This window comes from Chaetodon auriga, chromosome 8, assembly GCF_051107435.1.
Source record: "Chaetodon auriga isolate fChaAug3 chromosome 8, fChaAug3.hap1, whole genome shotgun sequence".
NCBI classification, from domain to species: domain Eukaryota; kingdom Metazoa; phylum Chordata; class Actinopteri; order Chaetodontiformes; family Chaetodontidae; genus Chaetodon; species Chaetodon auriga.
Window position 1 is genome coordinate 19,976,743 of NC_135081.1, and position 26,085 is coordinate 20,002,827.

A 26,085-nucleotide genomic window follows, 5' to 3' on the forward strand; every position below is an offset into this window, starting at 1 on the left:
TGAATGAACTATTTGAAGACACTCTGGGAAACTGTAATCTGCATTATTGTCTTTTTTTGTGACATTTTGTAGATAAAACATTTGAAAATGAAAATGGATTCATCAGTGATTAAAATAATGTTATTTGCAGCCATTGTCGCATAAAGCTTTTGTATAAAGCAATCAAAATCGTTAATGTTATATTTTCCCTAAATCAGTAGTTATCCATGTTTATCAAAAGGCAATCAAGAGTAAAAGTATAAAGTAGCATTAAATCGTGTAGTACTTGAGTAAATATTCTTAGTTACATTCCACCTGGAATATTTGAAGTTACTTTTTCACTGTATTCTCTGTTTTAGAGATGATTAACTGGGAGAATCTGCAGATTAATCGATTATGTAAATATCAGTTGTATTCTGATAATAAAACATTTGGACCTTTCAGAATAAGAGCTGAGGTCCTTCCTCGTGCTGACACTACTGCAGATGTGTGCAGAGGTGTGGAGGTCTGGGTCAGGAGAAGGCGCCCCTCCTAACACACTATGATGCAGCAGCCCGCAGCAGTGTGTGCTCAGCCGACAGCCTCCCCAGCCCCCCGGCCGTCCAGCCTGAAGCGCCTCCTGCGCGGATCCCCTCCTGCTTCACGCCCCCTGAGTCGGATAACGGAGAGCACGGCTGCTCCGAGCAGACCCGAGGACTTTCGACGAAACGGCGCCGGTGCTCGCGCTTAGTGCTCGCGCTGTTCGGTTGCGGAGTCGCGCGCTGGTCGCTGCGGGACGATGAGACTTGAAACAGTTTGGAGACTTCTCGCGTGCGTCGTGTTTCTACTTCGTCACGCAATGCACGCACAAACAGGTAAGAAGAAACTCTGCGTCTGACTGTTTGAACACGCCGCTGGAGCTCACTGACAGGCAAATCTAATGAACTAACATCTTGTTAAGCTTTTCCCAGGTGATGATGATGATGATGATGATGATGATGATGATGATGACTGATGTTTCCTTCAGTCAGAAAAATCACGATTTACTCATCAAAAGTTTGATGAAAATGAAAGGTCCTCAGATTCCTCTGATAGTTTTTGTCCCTCTGCCAAAAAGAAGCTGAAACCTTCTCATCCATCATATTACTGTCATCCAAAGCCTCATACCTCCAAGTCTCGTGGTCAGTGAGAGTGCAGTGTATTGTGCCGTCATGGACAACAGACGAAGTAATTTGCCGTCTTTTCCACGATATGGGCCTTTGGCTGCCATCTGACAGGCAGACTGGACTCTCAGATCCTGTCCAGCTGATGAGGACTGAAGCCACCAGGTGTTGAGCATGAAGGATGTCTGTCAGCAGGTTTGACAGCTCCTGTCGTCTCCTTCAGCGGCTCGTCCGTCTGTCACTGCTGTGGCAGACTGTCATGCTATCACCTTTCACTTGACCTCTCGGGTCAGGGCCAGAAAACGCTGCTGCAGTGCACAGAAGCAGAGGCTGGTACCTCTTCATCATAGCTGGGAGCTTTTTCTCTCACACCTTTGTGGTCATATACTTTCACAGTAAACCTCCAGCCTCTCTCAGTCTGTATCACCTGTCTTCACCTCTGGATCTTGAGTTGAGGGTAACATGCTTTCCTAATCAGGTGCCGCTGACGTCGTCAAATTGACAGTTTTTGCTCTGGGTTTTACTTCACTGTTTGAATTAGTGAAAAACCTAAGATGTGGGCAGTGATTCAGAGGTCTAGAAACACACTACTGTGTCACTTTCTGCCACTGCCAGCTGTGGAAAAGCCTAAAAGCAGGACGGCAGCTATTTGTTTGGATCATTCCAAGGTAAATTTCAGTAAAATTTACAAGGAAAGATATCCTCTTTAAAACTTTGAAGAATCGAAGGAAGTCCTTAAACCAATAGTGAGAAAGGAAAGATCAGCAGGTTAAAGGTTAAAAGAGGACTCATAAACACAGTTTGAGCTCTTCGGCATCATTAGAAAGAGTCACACATGACACATCTGTGTGCAAAACCAAAGCTGATAACATCTGGATTAGACTCTACAGTGGTTTGTTGGGACCATGTGAGTCTTACCATGTGATCAAACCCTCTCTGGCTTGTGTTAAAGTATACTCAACCGTTCCCTGTAACCGTACTTTTCATGTTCAGTGCTGATTGCTCAATGTTGGAGTCCCCAGTTCCCAGAAATCAACTGTCCATCACACAGTGCAGCTGGTCTGGGACGTCTTGGCTTCAGTGTTTCTGTCTTTGTCTGTTTTCTAGACCTTCTTCAGTACAAGAAAACCACAGGTGGAATTAATGATGTTGATAATGGTCGTGTTACACCTCTGTTTACAGGTTCTAAGGCCTGGTACTGTGCATGCAGACACTCTGACATCTTGGCTCACCAACATCTAAATGGAACAGGGCCGTGTTATCGGTTATACCTGTGCTTGACCTGCTGTGGCAAGTCAAACCGTAAACAATGTACAGCCTGGTCTTACAGAACTGTTACAGGTGATCAAAATGAGGAGAATTGGATTTTAAATGTCCAATTATTGACTTTTCTGCAGTTCTTTGGGCTGTATGCAGACACTTCACCTCAGCGATGTCACTGATGCTGGGTGGATAGGCACCAGTGATGTTCTGGGCACATCGACATTGTCCTGTGTAAAAGTTTTGTACAGTGTTTTATGTTTTATTTTATTGGCTGCTCTAATGATCCCAAAGCAGTCGGCCTTTGACCGGCTGACCTTTCCTTTCTCTGCAGCAGGACTTCCTTCCACCCAGCAACATTTTAAAGAGGATGTCTTTCCTTTCGATTTTACTTCTGTGAAATACATCCAGGATTTACTTTGGAATCAAACTAAATAGTTTCTCCTGCTTTAAATTCACTTTTGATCTCAAAGTGTGAGATTCTTTAAAGTTTTTTAAAAGCGCTTATCAAGCAAAAAGGAGAATGTATCCAACAGCTTTACCACAAGCTGATGAATACCAAGTACTTCCTCCCTTTTTGTTACAACTCATGAAACTGTATCTTGAAATGGACCATATGGACATCAGCAGTCACATCCTGCTGGGAACATCCATTAATAATAATGCTGTTAGTTTTGGCTCCAGCTCAGGTCTTTGTCATTATCAGACAGGTTGCATCCTGAAACAGAATTCCTCGTGCTGGTGTTTGAAGGTCTTAGAAAGAGTTTGGTCATCACAATGGTTTATTTGACAATGAGAGGAGGTGATTCATGTGTTCTAGTTAAAACCTGTAGACTGCAGACTACTTCAACTCGATTTTGTCATTATGAAAGAACAGCTGTCACTCTTTTCTATCAGGACACTTGTCTCTCTAAAAGCAGCTGACCTGTTGTCATCTGTCCTCAGTGCTGAGACCCAGACTGACCTTTCCTGGACCTGCTTCAGGTTTTCCAGTCTATAAAATGTTGTGGTTTGGCTGTTTCTCTACGACACTGTTGTACTGAACGATCTTCTGGATGAGTCAAGAGGAGGCCCATGGCAGGAGATTATGGCAGCTGTTTTCATGGAGGAGCATCATCACATTTTTCTTGAATTTCAACTGTGAGGAGGGTTTTCATGACATTCGTGACATCTTCTGCTGAGCCAGGTGGACTTCTCCACGTGTCTTAGATGAAGGTGAAGTCAGTCTTTCGTTTACTTCACTGTCACCAGTGTGGAAGGACAGTGGGACCCTGGGCAGAGGCCCCACCCCTCTTGGCTCAGGACAGCTGTATTCCTCACAACATATTTGCTACAACAAGTCAGTTTTGTGTAAAATAATTATCATTTTATTCAGTAAATGTATTCATTGTCTAAATGATAAAGTCAAGGTCTCTCTCTCATGTCAGTTCATTTCATGATCTGTGTGCAAACCTCAATGCTGAGCAGCATCATTCCTTTTTTATCAGCTTTGAAATTCGATTTGAAGTCTTGAATCCAGACCAGCTGGACACTGAATGTCCTCAGTTCAGTATCTGGCCTGCACAAAGCCTTCCATATATTTGATCATTAGTACTGACAGTCTTGGTGTACATCCAGTGCTTATGTCGTCTTTCTGGCTGCACTTGCAGTTCTCCCTCCAGAGTGTGCGCCGGGTGGCCACTCCATCCTCCAGAACCCCTACCGCAGCACCACCTTCAGCTCCAGCTGGCTGCAGCAGTCATCCCTGCAGGACTTCATCTGCGACCACTCCCTCACTCCAGGCTGGTACCAGTTTCAGATTTTTGACAAGCCGGCGAGCATGCCCACGCGGTGTGTGGAGGTAAATGATCTCTTTTTAGAAAACATTTTGCAAAGAATGAAGGATTTAACAGTGAAATCTGACCGATCTGACTGATACAGTATATGAACTGTCAGACAGATTTAAAACATCTATGCTGTGGTGTCTGTGCTTGAAAGGCCCATTCCAGTGTTTTTCAGCTAGTTGACAGTAAATAATGTCTGCTTAACGTCACAGCTAACTGTTGTGGGGTTGTAGCTGTATTTTTATATTTGAGCAGAGCCAGGCTAGCTGTTTATCCCGGCTTTCGGTCTTTGAGCTAAGCTATGCTAAACACTATTGTTCTGTAGCATCATGTTTAGCGTTGAGTGATCCTCTCATCTGACTCTCGACAAAAACGTGAATAAGTCTGTTCTAGTGTTCTAGTGAACTATAGTGCTCTCCTGAGGTTTTTTGGGGGGGGCAGAGAAATAGTAATATTTTCATGTACAGTTCAAATGTTGGCACAAAATCAGATTTTAGAAGCCTCAGTCACAAAATTTTGCAATTAGTCTCCAAAGATTCCACATCAATCACGTCAGACTTCAGTGTTTTTTTAACATATGCCCACTGTGACCTCAGCTGAAGGTCGTAAAATTCTCATGACCTCAGTATTTAGGGAATTTTAAATTTATCACATAAGTCAGTTTTATATTGTCTTTTTTTGCAGAGGCATGTGGTGAGGTCCAGGATCTGCTGATTTATTTCTAATGTTTTTTTTAATGACAAATATCAATAAATCAGTCTGTGAAATTCCTTTTAGACCTCATGTGGAGACTCTGAGGTTCCTTCTCTGTCCTCACCTCAGTGTTTGTTTTTGTATCGTGTTTGCAAGCATGGACACATTTGCACTTATGGACACACACAGTTATCTCTGTGTGTGTGTTCATGTACATATTTATGAAGGAGAGCGCAAGGAGAGCTGGAATGTGTCTCATTTCCTGCGGGCGGCCTGCTGTGAGGAGCCTGCAGGATCCATCTGAAGTGTCAGCCTCCCTCCGCCTTCCCAGGGCATCGCTGCTCTCCCTGGGTGATGGATATCCAGAGGAGTGGGTGGAGGAAGGAAGAGAGGATCGCTGTGAACATGTGTTATATAACAAGGCGATGTCTTTATGATGATGGCGGATAAATGGCACGATTTGTCAGGCCAAAGATTTTTTTCAAAGGAGAGTTAATGGCTATAAACTGTTGCTTTGTCAAATACACACGCAGATGTGTCACATGTTCAAATTTATACCATATCAGCAAATAGTGTTTGTGTATTTTGGTGACATCATTGCTTCAAATTCAGACTACTTTGAATCTCTTTCCAAACATCCAGGTGAACCACTGTGGGACACAGGCCCCCGTGTGGCTGTCCCTGGGTGAGGGTGAGTCCCTGCCGGGGCCCCTGGAGGTCAGGCAGCTGACTGCCTGCGCTGCCTGGCAGTTCTTCCCAAGCAGCAGCACAGACTGCTGCATGTTCCGCATCCCGGTCACCGTCCGCAACTGTGGAGACTTCTATGTTTACCTGCTCCAACCGACGCAGGGATGCATGGGGTACTGCGCACAGGGTACGTCACAGCAGAAAGATCCATATTTTAATAATCCTCATGTCATTATATCACACAAATGGAAAAGCAAAACAAGAAGCTCAAGTCCAAATGTTTTTTGGCTCGACATGCTGATATGACTTTGTAACTTTGACCAGCTTCTAGAGCAGAGTGAAGTCACTGTTGGTCCATTAGTCAGAGTCAGCGTATTCGAGTAGGTTTAGACCGTTTGTCAAAATTTTCCGATCAGCCACTGTTCCAACAATCGGTGACTGCAGGCAGAACATTAAATTAACTAAATATAAAGACAGAAATCACCCAAAAAACAACTAGCAGTGGTCTCAAACAATCACTGATAGCTGATATATTTGTCCAACTGCCCAACTTTCATATGTATGTGCTATAAATTCTCAAAAAGCCTTACAGCATGTTCAAAACCACTTTTGCATCTGTGGAAAATATTAATTCAACTGTCAACTCAGCAAGTTAACAAGCTTTGCATGAGGCATTAAGTGACATGAATAATGCATCGCAAATGTTAACAGCTTCCATAAAGTAATGTACATTTGATCGTGTTTATTTGAAATGTTCAGTTATTGTAGGGTGATAATTGCTCGTTTTTGCTCAAAGCATTTAACATTAGAAGCTTTTACAGTGTTTCTACACAGAAAGTGATGAAGCAGATGAGGCGGAGCAAAGTCTGTCAAGTCCATTATTTTCTATATTAGAGCTCTTCAGAGTATCGTATCAGCGTGGCCATATACCACAGAAATAAAAGACCTGTATTCAAATTGTCATCTGTTTTTTTTAAGCTGGTTTATTGCCAGTTTAGTCCAGTTTGTTTCACCTCTGTGAGGACAATAGTAATACAGCAGCAGCAAAGGCGGATGCATTGTTGCTGTAGTTACATGCAGTTTAATATACCTCTTGCACTGATTTAGAAATGTGGTTTAAGATTTTTCCTTGGCCACAGTTTATTAACTACAACCAATGGAGAGTCTTGCTGTTGCTTGCCAACATCTTTGAGACCGCTCCCATCTGCCTCAAGTAAATATGAGGATGCATATATAACATAATGTTGATCTTCAGACCACAGCAGAGTGAAGCCTGTGAGGCTTTCCCTTCCTTTCTAGGATGCACGTCGCTCCATTAACACTTTTCAACACTTCCGAGAAACACAGTGAATGTCTCCTCTCTGCCATGTAGTATAATCTATTGTGTTAATTAACGCTGGTTTATAATTGAGTGCCGATATTGCTCTCCCATCTATCTAACAGAGATGTCGGACACTTCACCCACGACGTCCCTGACCTGCGGCCTTGACGAGGTGAACGTCGATGGAACATGTAAAAGTGAGGATCCTGCTGCTGTGTTTATGGCTTATGCTTGTCTCCTCGTGTTAGGTCAAACACCAAAACAATCAGGAGGTCAGGGAGTTGCCATGCGGTCAGGAATGCGCCGTCGGCCCCCTCGCCGCTCCTCTTAATGAGCTGAGCATGTGTCCCGGCGTCCGCTGGGCCTCGTCTCCATGGTGACAGCCTTCAGCCAGGTCGTGAATCACGGCGAGGCAGGTTTTAGGAAGCTGGCAGAGGTAGAAAAGAGAGAGGAAGGTTTAATTAGAGTTAAAATGAAATATCACTGAACATGTTCATTAACTTTGGATAATAGAATCCAGCTCGCTGTGATTCCTAAACTCACATTTCTACTTTTGAGCAGGTCGTGTTGAATATTTTCATAAATTCATGTTCCTCAGGTTAAGTTTGCTTTTTCTGCATAAAGATTTGCTGAATTTTGCAGTGAAGTGTTTTTAGAAATAGCAGTTGTTTTACTTTGGGATGTTTTTTGTCATTAAATCCACCTGGAATGGTCAGCACCAGACTCCAGTCAAATATCTGTGAATTCTGTGTTTACGGTTGTTAATCTAGCAGTAAACAAAAAAGATTAGTGATACAACATACTGAACCTGCAAAGAAAGGGTCCTGCCCGCATGATCAGGATAAAACAGGTGTCTGAAAGTACATCATCTGAGAACTGAATGCAGATTGTGTGGCCAAAAAATACACGGACACCTGAACAATTTGCATAAACGTCTCTTTCTGCTTCTCACCTGTCAGCAAAGCAGCCTCCCACTCCATCTGAACCTGTGATCTTCTCAGAGGTGACAGGAAACAGTGTCTACCTGAAGTGCAGCTTTGGGACCAGCTCCAACAGCTCATTGGGTTATGTGGTGGCCTGGTCCCGCCTCTCACCTGAGGGCAGGAAAGAGGAGCTCAAACAGGAGACCACCATCCAGACCTCCGCCTTTATCGAGCTGGACGGCTTCAACCTCCGTCTGGGGGACAAGGTCTGATTCAGGGAGTTTAACATGATCTCTGTTGAGTCCAGTTTAGTCTCAAAATAAGTTATAGTTCTTGTAAAAAAGTGGACTAAGGGCTAATAATAATCACAGGCTGGTGAAAAAGAGTTACACTGAGTTGTATGTGTTGAGACATCTTAGCTACATGTGTGGTGACGGTGTAAAGGTGAGGTTTGCTATCCTCCAAAAATGGCTGATTACTGTCGATGACAGTCCACTCCCAGTTTGAGGCTTGTTTTTTCAAAGGGTGAGGTGAACTCAGACCTGGCTGTTTGCTATCTTTAGCTGGTAGCTAATGGACGCTAACAGTCAGGGCTAACTTCATTGTTGGTGTCAGGATTTTTCTGACACTGGCTACTTAACCTCATGTCACACTTGTACTTATGAGCTCGAAAGTAAACCAAATATTGAAAAATTTAGAGGCCAAGATTACAATCATCAGTGTTCACTTCATTACTTGAATGTTGCATTCAAGTAAATGATAAATAAAACTTAATACCAAACTTGAGTGAAAGCAAGAGAATCTGACATTTAAAGATGCATTTTAGCCCAGGGCCAATCAGGGATACCCGCACACCTGGAGTAAATGTGAATGAACCATTAAGAAATATTCTGATAATTGAAAGTTTTTAGACAGATGCAAGAAAACTGTCCAAAAACGAATAGTGAAGGACAGTCAAGAATATGAATGTCTGGAAAGAGAGCACGACAGATTCATGTCTAATTTAAGTTCAGTGTTTTTGTATTTACTGCCAGATTGCTGCAACAATCGACTTCTTATTCCTTCGGAAATGAGACAGACAGCGTAAATCAAAGACTCTGCTCTCAGCCAGCAGCACTGAAACAATTATTGAAACCTGTCAACATGTCGTTTTGTTTTACTGTTTGCTGGTCGTGTGTGTGTGTGTGTGTGTGTGACCTTTATACACGCAGGATTTCTCCCTTTTATTGGCTGTGCAGTTTCTTCTGCCCTCTATCTCTATCTCTCTTTACAAAGCAGGCATAATAATTCAGAATTTCTAAAAAAAGACAACATATGTCCCCCCCCTCAGATTTACTGCTCCAGCTCCAGTTTCTTCTTGGACTCGCCTGAAGTCCGCGGTGCTTCTGTGGAAAGTCAGGAGTTCTTTGCAGGGATCCGGGTACGTCACAGTAATCTGAACTTTTATTATTATATCAAGATCACTTATTTGTGTTGTGTGGTTTTTCATGCAATCTTCAAGCCAATTAGCTCTCTGTTCTCTCGAAACAACCGTCCGCCCAGTCTTAAAACTGTTTCTAACTGTTTGGTGCAGCTTCGGCCTGAGGTGAGCAGTGTGTCTGAGGATGGGAGGCTGTATGAGTTGGTGGTTGAGAGCACAGTCCCTGTCCCATGTCTGGAGGAGTCCTCCACCTCAACAGGACGGTGCACTCTGTCTCTGCAGCTCAGCACAGGCAGCAAAGGTGAAGCTTTACAGCCAGATGATGACAATAGTAACCAACCCACTGCTCCAATGTAGCATAGCTTATATGCAGTTTGAAGTGAAAATAGTCGCAGATGTACCACCCAAAATCCATCAAACAAACCTTTACTTAAGCCAGAAGTAAACAAATGGAGGATTCTCAATTTAAGCCAGTAAAATCAATGGTTTTGTTTTCCGTGTTTCCTGTTAACTTGTATTTAAATGAGAAACCTGCTAAAGGATCTTAAAAATGAATTTGATGGCTGCTGTAATGGGGTTAATGATTACAGGCTCCATGTTAATCAAATCAAAAAACAAATCGGACATAACACAAAAAGACTTTTATTAATTAAACACAAGTTACTCACAAGAAAAGGATTTTAGGATTTTAAGTCCACTGGTGGTTTTAATCTTGCCTTTTCATTTTTCTGTTCTTTGCAGATGAGGGTTTTTTGGGTGCAGATCTGTCCCTGTCATCCTGTGTGGTGGGTCTGTCCCATGGCCCCTGCAGGGACGGGGTTTGTAGTCGAGCTCTGATCCACTTCAGTCCGGTCACTGACTTTGTCAAAGATGGCAACAGGACAACACAGATCTCTGTTAAATCCATCGTCACACAGAATTTTCTCTGGAATGGATACTCACCAGAACCTGTTGAGGTAAACAGATGCAACTTACCTGGAGGAGTTTGAAAAGCTGATATACTGATAATAGTTTATTGATTGATGAAGTTTTTGTTTATCGAATACTTCTGCATGTCTCTAGCTCTTTCCACATTGTTCTCTTCCTATTTAACCCTTTTTTAACACTTTCCTCTGACGATTTTTGCTCCGTTCAAACTGCTTTTATGATGTAGCTCTTTTGTTTTTTTTAGATATGCACTGAACCAACTGCACATGTCTGTATCTGTGATCATGTTTGCTGATTATTTTAATTTTAGAAGGAATTAAATTGATCTCTCACTTCAGGTAACAGTGAAGGACGTGCCCTCAGCCTACTGCTACTCCTTCACTGATCCTCATATTATCACATTTGATGGCAGGTACTTCAGTCTCTTAACCTGTTCTGTCTTTATATGATGAACTATGTGGCTTTTCTGTCTGTTTTTGCACTGTTAATAAGAGCAAATGTCTAATGATCTATTTTTTTCTTTGTTTATTTACAGGCGCTATGAGAACTACCAAATAGGGACCTTTGTGTTGTACAGAAGCAGTTTTTGGCCGTTTGAGGTCCACGTCCGTCAGTGGGAGTGCGGCAGCGTGGTGCACGCGGCCTCGTGTGTGTGTGGCTTTGTGGTGAGGGACGGCGGTGATGTTATCGCTTTTGACATGTGCAGCGGAGAAATGGGTGAAACCAAGCCGCACCTGTCTGTGAAGAACAGAGACTTGAGCAAGAGCGGCATTCGCATCACCGAGTCCTACCAGGGACGCAAAGTCACGGTGAGCGAGGGCGACTTCGAAAACCGCATTTCTGAAACAGTGTAGAGTGCAGCTGAATTCATGTAACTGTCCACTGTGTAGAAGAGACAACATCAGTATATCTTTCATGTGATGGTTCTGAATCTTCGACCGTTCACAGATGACCTTCTCGTCGGGGGCGTTTGTTCGTGCAGACGTGTCTGACTGGGGAATGAGTCTGACGCTGAGGGCTCCCGGTTCAGACCGGGGCCACACTGAGGGCCTGTGTGGGACCTACGACGGACAGCCGGACAACGACTTCCACTCAGCAGGGACCGCCACATTGGAGGATCTGCACGCTTTCATCTCTGAATGGAGGTCAGCGGTTTATAGAGCGACGTGTCTGTCAGTTGATATGAAAGGTTTTGTAGCAGTTGCTCGGAGCGATCAACATTTTTACGCTGATAACAGACGTGTTGATTTAAACTTGTAAAGCTGTGTCAGACTCACGCTTGTCATCATTTTTTATTGCTGCTCTGGACATTTAACAGCTGTCAGTGAGACACCAGACCTGTTGGAGATGTGGACAGGGATTCAGATTTCTGGAAGCGGGCTGGCAGTATATTAGCTAAGCAGGCCTTTGCCTATGAACTATTTAGGATGTCTTCACATTTTAGTGGTCATTCAGGAGCCGAGCATCTCATCCAAAGAGCTGAAGCTGCATTACCAACCTGGCAAACCTGGCTTCTTCACTGGGACCACAGAGGTTCTCTGTGTGTCAATCACATGTCTGTAATTTGATTATTTTCAAATTTCTAAAGGAATTTACAGAGTCGATCTCATTATCCACTACGGGAGCCCGGGGCCCCAGTCAGGTTAATGCAAAGACCCCCTGTCACACCCTCTTGCCTCTTCACTGACTCCTTCTCCTCTCCTCCCTCAGACTCCCTCCAGGCGGCAGCCTGTTTGACACTGTGCCATCTCATCTGAGCACACTGAGCCCCCGCAAGTACTGTAACTGTCAGGCAGAGCCCCGGCTCACATCCCCCCGAGCCCGGTCTCAGCCAGCCACCTCCTCCGACTCCATCTGCTCTCATTATAGCAACGTGCGCCTCCTGAGTGTCATTCCCTCTCTGGACGTCACAGCTGAGTACATCAGCTCAGTGGAACTGCTCAAAGGTGAAGGACATGAAAGACAGCTGCTGCCTCCAGGCCACTCCAACCAAAACGTCCAGGATCGAGGTGGTGACGCTCAGCCTCGTGAAGGAAGCTTCCCCTCAAGATCCTCCAGGGACGGAGCTTCATCTCAACACCAGAGACGCAGAGGCAGGCAGCACACCCATCACTACGTTTCTAATCCTCTGCACCAAAGTCTGAGCCAGTCTGATCTGGAGGGCTTCGCCTATTTTTTCCCAGAGGACCATGAAGTAACAGTTCAACCAGACTCTTCCCCAAAGTGGCCCACGCCTTCTGGACTGACAGAGCAGCAGGCCAGGACTCATTGCCAGCAGACTGTGGCAAACTCTAGCATCGCGTTTGGTTGCGGGCGCCTGTTAGAGGAGTCAATCATTAGCCATGTGGTGGCTATGTGTGTTCGCGACCTACAGCTGAAGGATGAGCTGTCATGGCTGAACGCAACATTACCGCTGCTGGAAAATGAGTGTGAGAGGAGGCTGGTGGAGGAGAAGAGGAGAGAAGAAGAGTACCAGGATGTTCTGGCCATCCTCAGGTGTCCCAATCTGTGCAACTGGAACGGCCAGTGCTCAGAGTGGGGGTGTGTCTGCTTCCCAGGATTTGGCTCATATGACTGCAGTCTGCTGTCTGGTAACATACTAAACATACACTGACACAGACACAGTAGACCTGCATGAATCAGCCGGTATTAGCTGACTGAGGAAATATCAAATAGGTCTGCAACTCACAGACTGCTTAATGTTGTTAAACTGACATACACCCACACCACAGAGTATCTCTGTTTGTAACGTGCTCGTGTGCACTTCCTGTTGGTGTTGTGAAGACCAGATCCCAGAGATCACTGAGCTGGAGAAGGAGGGTCTGTGTGACGTGCGACAGGGAGACTGCTCCACCGTCCAGGTCTACGGTCAAGGCTTCAAAGACTCCTACGAGCTCAAGTGTGAGTTTGTTAAAGAAAAGGTACTTTGTTTTTCTCTTCTTCTGTTTCTTTTCCCCTTGTGTACACGATGGCTTTGCTGTGCATGCATCCTCTTCTCTGGCATGACCTCAAAAAATGAATTTTGTCCATTTTTCTTCAGCTTCAGTTCAGAAGCCCAAACTGCAGACTGTGATATTGTAGATAATGTGGAAAGTTTCAGTATTATCATGATTAACATTCAGATTCAGATTCAGATTCAGATTCAGATTTCATTTAAACTCCCTGTTCAAATGTTCTGTGTGAGCGCTGATGTACCTCAATTGGTATGCTAAAGCAAATCTAACTCGGCTCTAGGCTCTATCCGGGCTCGGTAATCTTCTCCTCTTCAGTAACAAGACATGTCCTCTGCAGTCCGTCTGCTCGCTGCCCCGGTCAACGACAAAAACCGTAAACAAGGCAGCTGTATGGAAATCGCTCTCTATTCTGTAACAAGAGGAGGTGAAATAGAAGTTATTGGTTTCAAGTGACAGCAAAAAAGTGTGTGTGAGAGTATGTAAACACAGCTGTTGTGGGGATGTAATTAAAGCACCATTCATCCTGATCAGGTCGTGTTGTCGTTGTGATATCGATGTGTGAAATCTTAGTGTCGGTATCTACAGCAGGACTCCTCTCGAGTCAAACACATTTAGATCTTACAGCCGGCATGCGCCTTTCTCAGAGCTCTGCTCTGGTCAGCGTAAACTTGGCCAATGACAGTAGAGTTGATACAGGCAGACACGCTTAAACCCAACTGACATCTGTATGTCCCCCTGTGTCTCTTGTCTCTCCCTCCCTCTCCTGTGTCTCCTGTCAAGTTTGTGGACGGGGACTGGGTTCTGGACGAGCCCCAGTTTGTCCTGGCTATCTTTCTGGATGTGACAGCTCTGGAGTGCCAGCTCCCCCTGGAGGGCAGCCGGGCTCCTGCAGGCCTGGATGTGGAAACGGTGATGAACAGACCTCTGGCCCGCTGGCAGATCAAAGTTAGTCATGTCTCCAACCATTTCTGCGATGCGCACTGGTGAAACTACTGTATCCACTGACTCCAGCCTTCCTCTCAGGTTTCTCTCCTTCAGCTTTTATCCCCTTTTTCTCTCTGGACGGAGGAAGGATCCTCTTAGGGATTGACATTAAACTTCATATTTTGCAAGATATTTCAGTATCTCAGAATCTCCAATTATGAGATTAAACACTAAATCTGCATTGGAGTAATGAAAAGCAGAAGGATGTGAAGGTGTTTGTTTTTAGAGTTCACACCCCACAATGTAGGAAAACTTTTCTCAGCATTTGACAAACATGAGCATGCTAATCACGGAGGACCTTCCCAGCATCACAGCAGCTGCAGTTCAGGTTGTTTCTATCGTCTACCTCAAGGTGAAACAACATTATCCTCAGATAGTACAAAATACTGTACTGAGCAATTGAAGGTGATCCGATGTGAGCTGCTGCAGCTCAGTTCATCCGTGTTAATGCCTTTTCCCAGTGATCCACAGTAATCAAGCTTCTGCTGATGGCAGGTGTCCAATGATGGCTACAGCTACAGCAACGCCAAGATACTGACTCTGTATGATGGAGCCTGCCAGATCTGCAGCCTCAACACTGAAGTCCTCTGTACCCTGAGGGTGAGGCATCTTTCTTGTTCACGATATTAATTTAATACATGGATCAAACGGTAGAAACATCTCCAAAGATAAACGTGCCTCTCGCCCCGCTTTCCTTCATCTGTCAACTGTCTCATCTCCGCCCACTCTCGGTGCCGTCAGGTTTTAAAGCTCTACTTCCATCTGTGCTGGGTGAAACAAAGTTTAAAACAGGGAGAATTAACATGCTTTAGTACAGCTCAGAACCGGTGCCAGTTGTGGCTTAGGTGGCACCCTGGGATACATCTGTGCCAGTCATGCATAACTTAAAATTAGAGACTGCAGATGAAACACATCTGCTGCTCTACACATATTTAATCCACTGAAAAAAATAAAGGCTTTATGCATTAAACTGTAGTTATGATGCAGGTCAGAATCAGACGCTAATCTCACTCTCAACAGCATTAAGGTGTCTGAATCCCATTTTAATGTACTAAAACATATATTTTAGGGCCACAACTAATGATTCATTATCAATTAATCTGTTGATTATTTTTATTTACTGTAAAAAATGATAGAAAATAGTAAAAAGTTTCCCTCAGTCCACAGTCTTCAAATAAAGTTTTTTGTGCCTCCTTTGGACCCTCTTTCTCTATTTTAAAATCATAAAAAGCAGCAAATCATCATATTTTGACAGGCAGGAAACAGCAGATGTGTTTTTTCTTGATGAAGAACTTGAACAGTTAATTATCAAATCGGTTGACAATTAAGTTCGTGTAACTCAACTGCATGATTCACATGATTAAATATGACAAAAAAAAACTCAGTATCAGCTATTGCATTAAATTCTCTGTTACTGGTTTTTTAAAAAAATCAGATTTGAAAGGTTATTAAAGCTGTATGTTAACTGAATATTTCCAAATTCAGCTCATATCAACTCAACATTGTTTTCTGAAGTGAACACTCATCATGTAAATTTGTATTTAGCTTGTAATTTATTGTTGCTGAATGTGTGATGTATCATAGGAAACAATTAGGCTTGTTTTCCTTAAACCAAATTTACACGTTCATTTTGTTGGACTGTTTCAACGGAACCGGCCTGGTTCTCCTTTACGTGAACGCATGTAGCCAGCTGATGTAGGCCGGAGGTGCGTTTCTGTTATGAAAGGTGGTTTGTTTCAAAGAGAAATAAACACTGGACATACTTTTTCTTATTTATTGTCTTTACTTCCCAGGAGAAAACCTGCAACATTGATGGCTCATGTTTCAGCGAGGGGGAGTCCAGTCCCAGCAGCCCTTGCCTCACATGCCGCCCGGACTCGTCCAAACACACGTGGTCCATAGCAGAGAGTACGTACATTAACGCGTCATCGTCTGTCATCTGCTTTGTCTCACAGCTCCTTCGTTTTACCATAAACAGAAGAGGTGCGCTGAACACGATGTGAGGCTGATGTGAAAGGTTTTGAACACGTCACCTCCTCGGTGGAGCTGAGGCTGGATAGCCATCACTGAGCTCTGTGCTCGTTGCTCAGGGCTGTTTTGATAATTTGTCAGCAGCTCTGTGCAGATGTGAGCTATTGAAGTTGCTTCAGGCCGGCGGCGCTGATATCAGGATGGCTCAACGCATTGTTACACTTTCTGACCAACTTTGCTCCTTCAGCTTAAAGTAGGTCAAACGGGGCTCTGCTGCGGCTGGAAGAAACGTGCAGCTTTGACATCATTGAAGCTAAATCACTGATCCGAACGATAACGAGAGCAGCACCCGCTGTGGGTTATTGATGAGTCCCTCTACTCATAAAGCAAGATCAATTATTTAAGCTTGAATTTAATGAGCTATTAATTAACTGTATAGAAAGGCAGAGGACAACCAGAGCTGGAGTTTTTAGGTTTCACACTTCAAAGATTAACGTCAAAAACAAAACACTACAGCAAATACAGGAAATACAAACACTTAACATCAGTAGAAACAAAGTCATATCTTATCATCGTTTCCGTAACCAGGCTGAAGTGGAGGCCCAGTGGTTAAGACACGCACACTCGTATCATTTCCTGTAAGAGCTCTGCTGGTCACTTTGAATAAAGTCAAAAATGCTCCCAAGAGAGGGCTAACAGCTAAAAGCAGCAACAAAAATACCATAAAATTAGACTGAAGATGAGAAAAATAAGACTTAAACATATACAATACAGCAGCTAAAAACATAAGTGCTGTTACAAAAGTTGTGATATGTAATAAACAGTAAATTAATCAGGACATATTAACCACCTGGCTAATGAAATGCTCAGACTCTGTCGAAGTTACTGTATGTCAGGCAGAATTCTTGTGTTAAAAATTGACCTTTTTTTTGACATCTGACTTCATGTGACGTGACGTCTGGATTCTGAAAATTATGCAGATCTAAATAAACTTTTTTCACATTTTCTTCTGTGTTGAAATGGTGTGAAGGTTCCCAGAGCAGTTTTAGACCTTTAAGACCTATCTGATTCTCCCCTTTTCATCCAGTCTGTCACTCACCACCTAATGACTCACTCACTCACTGTGTGGAGTCTCTGGTCTCCACACAGGTAATCCTGGGTTTCTTGTGATTTAAGAACTGAACAGTATTTTTTAATATAATTTTGTCACTTGTAGTTTGATCCAGTCTCGTATCCTTCGTGTTTCCCATCAGAGAACGAGCCTCCGCTGCTCCAGTCGATGCCCCTTCGTCTCCGGTCCTTCCAGGGAGAGGATTTCATCTACCAGCTCCAAGCTCGGGACCCTGAGGGCTCGCCGGTGCTCTTCACCCTGGAATCAGGTCCTGAAGGTGCATCTCTGTCTCCGGCCGGCCTGCTGACGTGGAAGGCCACGGCTGAAGCTACAGACATTCACACTTTCCATTTTACTGTGACGGACGACTGTAACGCTGAGACCAGAGCCTCCACACAGGTAATCCTGGGTTTCTTCTTCTTATGTGTGTCCTGCTCTGGACCTCGGCAGTCCTAAAATCACTGTTTGAAACCCACTAAGTGTAAATTAGATGAAGTGATGCAGGAAAAGTTTGCAAACACCTTTTGTCTATTTGATTAACTAAGGAGATGTTCAGCAGGTTAAGCAGCTCTACTGCAGAATGAGGCCTTAATTGCTTCAGCGGCAGTGTTTATTGAGGGAGGGGGCAGTGTCGGCCAGTTTGGACAGATCAGGGAACTGCTGCGGGGGTCTAAAAGAGGCTTTTGACGCTCCATTGGTAATTGTTTGTTGCTTGTTCCCACTAGAGGGCGCCGATGATCCGTGGTTCTTTGCTCATGGCCTTTGTCTGTGTCACAGCTCCAGGTTACAGAGCGGCTGTGAGCAGGTTAAGTTCATGTTGTGTGTTTACACTGAAAAGGTGACAAAAGAATACACAAAGATGTCAGAATACGTGATACATCTAAAACTCCTCTGCTTCATTTAATTAGTTTTGGGTTGATGGGTTTACTACTTATTTTTCTTCTTCATGATGGAATAAAAAGGTCCAAAAAAAACCCCACCTAAAGCCAGACGTGTGTAGTACACATGAATCAAACTAAATGAGATGACTGGTTTTTCCTTCCTGTCAGGTGACTGTGCTCTCCTGCGAGTGTCTGAATGGAGCTTCCTGCGTGACCAACGTCAACCTCCCTGCCGGCAGTGGGGAGTACCTGTGCGCGTGTCTCGATGGATTTAGAGGTGAAAGGTGTGAGGTGAACATTGATGACTGTAAGCCGAACCCCTGCAGACTGGGACGCTGCATTGACGGCCCCAACTCCTTCTCCTGCATCTGCCCAGCAGGGATGACAGGTAAGGATCTACCTGCTGAAGGTTTCCTTCACAAGAACACAGAGCAAAAGGCTTTGATTTAGAGATGGATTCCTTTCTGCAGGGCTGCACGTTCGACTGATCGTTAACCGTAACTTAATTCTGCTTCCTGGGTCTTATTTTTGAAGCTGTGACCATCACTCCTTGTAGTTTTAGAACATTTTAGTCATCAAGAAAAGGCTAGAAATGCAGAGGTGGGCCTGCTAGATGCTGCTTTGCAAAGGAGTGCTACTGTAGCTAAACACAGTTTGCTCTCATTTTTTGGAGTGTTTTGTGTCTTTCAGGCACAGTCGACAGTAGAGAGATAACAGGAACTGATGGGAGAGAGAGAAGCAGTGAATGACAAGCAAGAGCACCGTGAACAGACAGGTTTTATGCAACAATTTACCTCCAAGTGAATGCGAGATAAAACCACTTGTCCTGTTCAAAGCAGAGGCTGCAGGTGTCACAGCACCTCCTGAATAATAATGATGAACTAAACTGAGAAGTGACTAAGAAAAAAATCACCTCCTTTTGAAAGAGTTCTTACTTACAAGAAAAGACTTACTGCCTCTCTCATCATGTCCAGTATGCAGGAGAAACATCTATATTAAATCGTCTGCTGCTTTCAGGCCGTACATGCAGAGAAGACGTAGACGAGTGCGTCTCCCAGCCTTGTTTCCCTGGAGTCGTCTGTAACAACACGCTGGGCTCCTTCGTCTGTGGAGTCTGTCCGCGAGGATACAGCGGCGACGGGAAAGACTGCGCTCGTAAGACTTCTACCTCAAGTGTTATTTAAAAATGGATAGTTTCCCTTTTTAAAGAGTACGGTCTGTCATATTCTGTGTGTTTGTTATTACCAACATCCCAAGTTATCAGACTTGGTTTTAGTTTTTTTAATGAGATTTGTTGATAATAAGTAAAACATGGAATATCTCCAGACTGTTTGTGATCCAGTTTAAGTTGTTTTCATGCTTTTTGTTTTCAAGGTAACAACGACTCCCCACTCAAAGAAGCAGCAACCACACCAGCGAGAGTGCCATCGGTTTCCCTGAGGCCCAAACCCCCGAGCCCGTCGCCGTGCTCCAGACGCCCGTGTCACCCGGGGGTCCAGTGCTTTGAGAGCATCCACGTCTCAGCCGGCTTCGTCTGTGGACCCTGTCCTCCCGGACTCTATGGAAATGGACGAACATGCACACCAACAGGTGAGAGCGAAACATCTTTCAGTGGCCACGTGGCGTTCGACTTTGCTCCTCCATCTGAAGTTCTCAGTGTTTGGACGCATGTTGTCGTGTTCAAGTAAGAGAAATCAAATGAAATGAACTCAATCAAAGCTCTCATGTACTGTTTACACATTTTCTGTCATGTACTATTATTATTGAAATTGTTTAACTCAGGATTTTATCATGTTTGCATGTGTTAATGCTGCCAAAGCAGGGCTGTATTTGTTAGTTTTTTAAGTCATATCCTCTAACTTCCAGTATTTTACAGGTCAGGGGACAGTCGCCAGTGGAGCCGATGGTCATATTAACATCATCAAATCAAATTCCAGCAAGGAAATGACGCCCACCTCCTCTTCCTCCTCTTCATCGTCTCCCACCTCACCCAGACGACCCCCTGAAAGGAGGACGAGACCAGAAGACTCCATCTCCACTACCAGGAGAGTTTCCTCCAGTGACAGAGGGACCACAGCAGCGCCACAGAATCAGACAGCAGGCAGAGTGTTCGCCCCCGCTGTCCACAAACCTCCACCCAGCAGGGTGGAGCTGAACCCTGACCTCACCACCAGGATCAAATGGGGGTCGCCGTCCCACCACGTGACCTGTGCTGACTCTCCCTGCTTCCCCGGTGTTCCCTGTGAGCCCACCATCACTGGGTCCTTCAGGTGTGGACGCTGCCCGTACGGGTTCACTGGAGATGGAGTCTCGTGTAAAGGTTTGTGTGTTGAGGTTTAGACATGAGGACAGTTCATGTTTAGGAAACGGAAATCAGAGATGTGGACTGGCAGATAATCACCAACACCAAGGAAAGTATGCATAGTAATAATGATAAATTAATATGTTTTATTTATTTACTTTAGGCCTGTGCTGCAGCTACAATGTGGATCACCATTTTCTCATAGATGTCTCTTGTAGTCACTGTGGCTCTTGTTGAACAAGTGTTACATAATGTAGCTTTAAAATGTAAGAGAATAATAACAAAGGCTTATTCATCAAGTCCATCAGGCCCAAAATTTTTCTGTTAATCTGCTTATTTTAGTGTGACCATCAGTTTAAAACCCAAAGGTGCAGGAAACTAACTCCTGTATGCTTTGGAGTGTCATGTCTTCCCATAATGGAGGATTTGTTGAAATAAACTTGTGCTTTAATTTCAGCTGTGTGCAGGTATCAGTGTGGGAGGAACATGGAGTGCACTCTGCCAAACACCTGCACCTGTAAGGAAGGCTACACCGGGTACAGCTGTCACATTGGTGAGAGGGAGAGCGTTTTGAATGACTGGGACTTGTTTATTTTTGTGCTGGAAACAAGTTATCAGGTCATTAAATTGTGTCACTCTTGAACTCAACCTGAACCTGCGCAGCTCGCAGAGTTTCAGCAGGGGAAACCTCTCAGTCCTCTGTACGCTGTCGTGACACATTACTGTTAAACCAGCTCTGAGGATTTGGCTCATTTAGCTCAGAGGCTGATTTTTCTTCCCTCACAGCTGTTTGTCGACCTGACTGCAAGAACCAGGGGAAGTGTGTGAAGCCCAGTGTGTGCGAATGTCCTGCAGGCTACAGTGGGCCCACCTGTGAGGAAGGTAACCTGAGCTCATATTCACACCTGTCGAACATGCTGACACACACACACTGCTCACAGAATACTGATGAGTGTGCTTGTGTTGTTTACAACCCTGTTGGTGTGTAGCGAGCTGCGAGCCGCCTTGTCAGCATGGAGGCACCTGCCTGGCCAGGAACCTGTGTACTTGCCCCTACGGCTACGTGGGACCTAGATGTGAAATCAGTGAGAGTCTGCTTAAGTCCTTCAACTGCGTGAAACATGTTGTGATGTGTTTACGTGCTGATTTTAAAGGAATAGTTTGACATTTTTGGAAATCTTGCTGAGAGTTAAAGGAGATGATTGACACGGTTCTCATCTCTGTAGATGAAATCTGAAGCTACAAACAATGCGTGCACTTAAGAGGAGCTGAGATGTGTATTTTGTTTCCTTTGGACAGAGCCAGGCTAAACTAAGCTAAGCTAAGCTAAGCTGATCACCTGCTGGCTGTGCATGAGAGCATGAGAGTGGAATCAATCTTCATTTACCTTTTTGCAAGTAAATCAATAAGCATATATCCGAAATCTACAGGAAAATAGACTTGAAATACTTAAATGTAAGCTTTGGGTTGTGTTTACTTGAGTATAGATTAAAATGGAACGTGAGACAGATGACTGAAAAATGCAGTGCACTGTTAACCCACCTCAGTCACTGTTTCATTTTGAATATTAATCAGCCACCGTAAGCATCAGTGTGCTGTTTCAGTTACCTGGGTCCAAAACGGAGAGTAACGAGCTGACAGTTCTGTCTGATACCAGTAAACTGTTTCAGAGATCATGATCGTGATGCTGTGATGTAAGTTTCCTTTGATTTTTCTGGTGGTGAAGTTCAAGTTTCAGTTTCTGGCAATCGCCTGTTTCAGTGGTGTGTAACAGGCACTGTGAAAATGGAGGTGAATGTGTTTCTCCTGATGTCTGCAAATGCAAGCCCGGCTGGTACGGACCCACATGTCACTCAGGTACGACATAACACCTGTAAACAAGTGTGCATTCAGGCCTTTCTCTGAGGATTCAGGAGAAAGCTTGAAACACAGAAATTAAATGTAAACGAGGCTCGCTGTGTCACCCTCAGCTCTCTGTAACCCAGTCTGTCTGAATGGAGGAACCTGCATCAAGCCCAACATCTGTGCTTGTCCCAGTGGCTTCTACGGCTCTCAGTGTCAGATAGGTAAGACTGCTTTGAATACTTATCACATGTTTTACTGCGCTGCTGTTTGACCGCTGAGAAGGATTGTACAGAGTCCTGTTTCCAGTTCAGCTATGAGTGGATCTTTGCAGTCCAGGTTTCAATTAAGAGTTTTATGGTAAGTGTCTCAAACTGGTATGAAAATCCTAGATTTAAAAAGTGAAAATATCAGAAATATCAGCGCTTTTAACACAAAGGTATGAGCAGATTTGAGTAGCGGCAGCTGTGCTGAGGGTTCATTTTCACTAATAATTATGGTGATTATTCGCTGATTCCTGCAGGAACACAAGCTTCTCTTCCTCTCTGTGCAAACAGTTCAGGGTCAGGTGCACAGACCTCGCTGAGGTGCTTCCTTCCCTTTTGATAACACCAGTTTACAGTGTAGGAGAAGATGACTGAGACAAGATGGTTTTTCACGTTTTTATGCAAACATAATGCACAAGAGGTTGGACGTGATGTCAATATAGCGTTTACAAATCAGATTCATGTCTGTCAGCCGTGTGCACAGTGGCTCCTGATATCTTCACTGTTTATTTTTATTGTTGTGTTTTTCAGCTGTGTGCAGCCCTCCTTGTAAGAATGGAGGTCAGTGTATGAGGAACAACGTGTGCTCCTGCCCTGAAGGCTACACAGGAAAAAGGTGTCAAAAGAGTGAGTAAAACCACCAACTGCATGTTTGAACACAGTGATGTTTTGCAGCTGACTGTTCAAAATATGGTGGAACAAACATGCTGACGTAATAAACGTGTAAACAAATGTGCTCCAGGTGTGTGTGAGCCAATGTGCATGAACAAAGGCAAGTGTGTGGGACCCAACACATGCTCCTGTGCGTCAGGATGGAGAGGGAGGAGGTGCAGCATACGTGAGTGACTCCATGTTTTACCATGTGTGAATACCTTTTTATTAAATCCCTTCAAAGTCTTCACTGCATATATTATCTGAGTCAGACATGGATGTTCAACCTCGAGGTTCTAATTCTAGTTTGTTTCCTTGTAGTTTCATATCAAAGTCATGTTACTTTTGACTCACGCAAAACAAGGAAAAGTACTTCTGAGTGACCCTAACATCCTGTTTCAACAGGAAATGCATCACTTTTCTTTGCCATAAGTTCAGATTCACAGGCAGACCTTCCTTTTTTAGGGCAGCTTAGAAATCACACAAAACGAAGAATATACCTATAAAACATCAAAAAATGGAGAAAAAGCTGATTATAATTTCCCACAACTCAGGCAGATGTAATCAAACAACTTTTTTTATTGGACCACTGCCAATCAATTCTCTGTCGATCGACTAACCTCTAAGACCCCAAACTACTATAAAGTAAAGCATTTGAGTGGTCGACTTCGGCAGGGGTCATGCCCAGCGTGGAGACAATCGTCACCTGACAGGCTCAGTTCAGGGCAAATTTCGTCCCTCGGTCTCTCTGCTGTTTCAGCGTGACTTTATTAAGAAAACGCAGGACTTTCTCCTGCACAGCAGCAGCTGAGAACTGCAGTGAGGATATTTTTACTTTCATCATCCCAGGGAGGCACTAAGAAGATTTCAATCCTCACTGATATCACAGCAGCAGTTTTCTGAGAAATGAAGCGCTTCAACACTTTTCTCACTTGAAAAGTCGTCACGTCAAGCTTGTAGTTTCTCACTGTGTGAAACTGGAAAAAGACTTTTTTTTGCTTTAACTCGACATTATGAAGTAAATGTTGAATGATTCCCTATAAACCTTCACAATGCATCAACCATAGATAATAATTCTAGTTCATCTGAAAGTCAGACAGTGAACATTTATCACTGTTTCTTTCATTTAATTAATTACATAAATAATTAATTAAGACATAAAATAACTTGATACCAACTCACTTTGCTTTTGTCAGAAGATACCAAAGGATTTCTACCTGCTGTCGTGTCCCCATTAGAGACTAAAGGAGTGAATGAACTCACACTTTTTTCCTAATGTTTTGTACTGTGCATACTCTGCATACAGTTTAACTTTACCTCTTCAGTGAACAAGCTTTTTTCTTCTGTCTTATTTCCAAAGGGATCATTTCTACACATAAACCTGGAAACAGATGCAGTGTGTCCTGTGTTTCAACTTTTAAATAATAATACATGCAGTATTTTATGTGTCTTTCTCAACAAGATTCTATACTTCTTAACTTTATGTTATAAAGACGTGGTTTTCATCCACATCTTTGGTCCTGCATCCTCATCAAGGATGCAGTGCAACAGATTTTACTGCAAGCCGCTGTAGACTGCACTCACGCCTCCTTCTCTGTTCTCGCTGTAGCTGTCTGTCTGCAGAAGTGTAAAAATGGTGGTGAGTGTTTGGGACCAAACACCTGCCACTGCCCCACCGGCTGGGAAGGTCTCCAGTGTCAAACACGTGAGTTTATTTGTGATAAAACACTGCAATAATATATGTAATTGTGAGTATTTACTGTGTTAAAGTATATTGACTCCCTGGTCAGCGGTCTGTAGGCAGCGGTGCTTGAACGGAGGCAGGTGTGTCCTTCCTGACTACTGTCACTGTCGGAAAGGCTTCAAGGGCCTCACCTGCGCAGTAAAGGTCAGCATTAGAATTATGCTTCATACACAGTACACATCCCTTTGTAGCTCAGTGGGGAAAGTACTGAGCAGCAGTTTAAGGCCTTATTCCCTCTGGTGCTCTCCAGTTTTTACCTCTCATGTATTAGCGACTCGATTGTAACAGTAATACATGAGTGGTATTAATTTGGCTGTCCATGATGCCGGTGATATGTACAAAAAGTATCCACCACCTTGGATATATTGAAAAAACACAATATATGAAATCTAAATTTAATATGTTTGCACCTTTACAGGCATCACAAGCATGATGGAAAAGAAATGAGAAATGGGATGAAAGAAGCTACAAAATGCACAAAGCAAGAAGAGAGCAGCGTGTGTGAGTGTATGTGTGTGTGTGTTTTGGTGGATATGTGCTTGAATGTGTGGCTCTGTGCTCATTTGAAGGCTAACAGGGGGACGTCATGTATTGCACTTGTCTCTGCGTCCCTGTGTTTTACTACCTCAAGGCTCCAAGTGACACACGTGTTAAATGCATCAGCAGACAGAGACTGATACAGACATGTGAATGTTGCTGCACAGTATTACGTAAAATAAGTAAAGAACGAATCAGTTTGAACAATGATTCGTTCAACAGCTGCAGGTTATTTTACCAGCAAGCTTTTTAGGTCTTTCTCAATTTAGCCAAATTATAGCCTGATTTAACTTCACACTGATGTGCACTGTTTGTTTCTTAGTTATGAGAATAATAAATGCAAGTATGCTTAGTTAAACCTAATTTAGATGGCACACATCATTAACTTGTTGTAGATTGAAGACATTCATACGAATATGTTGCGATTTCAAAAAAACTGTTTGTTGGTTTTTCTTTGTTGCTTTCATTAATGTACTATTTGATTGGACCTGTTTGAGTTATGGACTGTTAGCCATTTAAACTGAATATCAACATTTGTGTTCAGGAAATGACCACCTGTTGGAGTTTATATAAGGTTTGTTTTCTACAAAAATCTCTGTCAAGACCAGATAAGACTGTGGCACAAGTTACATGAGACAAAATAAAGAAAATGTACTATTTACACACT

The 26,085-nt window shown here is 43.7% G+C and overlaps 1 protein-coding gene across 1 annotated transcript; it reads left to right on the forward strand.

Moving 5' to 3' along the window:
• Positions 1 to 733: 733 nt before the first annotated feature.
• vwde (von Willebrand factor D and EGF domains) lies at positions 734 to 26,047 on the forward strand. The gene is made up of 31 exons (XM_076736167.1): positions 734 to 833; positions 4,031 to 4,221; positions 5,540 to 5,771; positions 7,028 to 7,102; positions 7,865 to 8,094; positions 9,159 to 9,248; positions 9,402 to 9,549; positions 9,990 to 10,204; positions 10,514 to 10,587; positions 10,711 to 10,984; positions 11,124 to 11,320; positions 11,886 to 12,766; positions 12,960 to 13,096; positions 13,910 to 14,074; positions 14,609 to 14,713; positions 15,907 to 16,021; positions 17,338 to 17,594; positions 18,245 to 18,464; positions 19,094 to 19,231; positions 19,451 to 19,666; positions 19,953 to 20,396; positions 20,836 to 20,931; positions 21,165 to 21,260; positions 21,368 to 21,463; positions 22,140 to 22,235; positions 22,349 to 22,444; positions 23,018 to 23,113; positions 23,229 to 23,324; positions 24,747 to 24,842; positions 24,928 to 25,025; positions 25,300 to 26,047. The coding sequence occupies exons 1-31, from the start codon at positions 758 to 760 to the stop codon at positions 25,312 to 25,314; spliced, it is 5,361 nt and encodes a 1,786-aa protein (XP_076592282.1). The 5' UTR covers positions 734 to 757; the 3' UTR covers positions 25,315 to 26,047.
• The last annotated feature ends 38 nt before the right edge of the window (positions 26,048 to 26,085 follow it).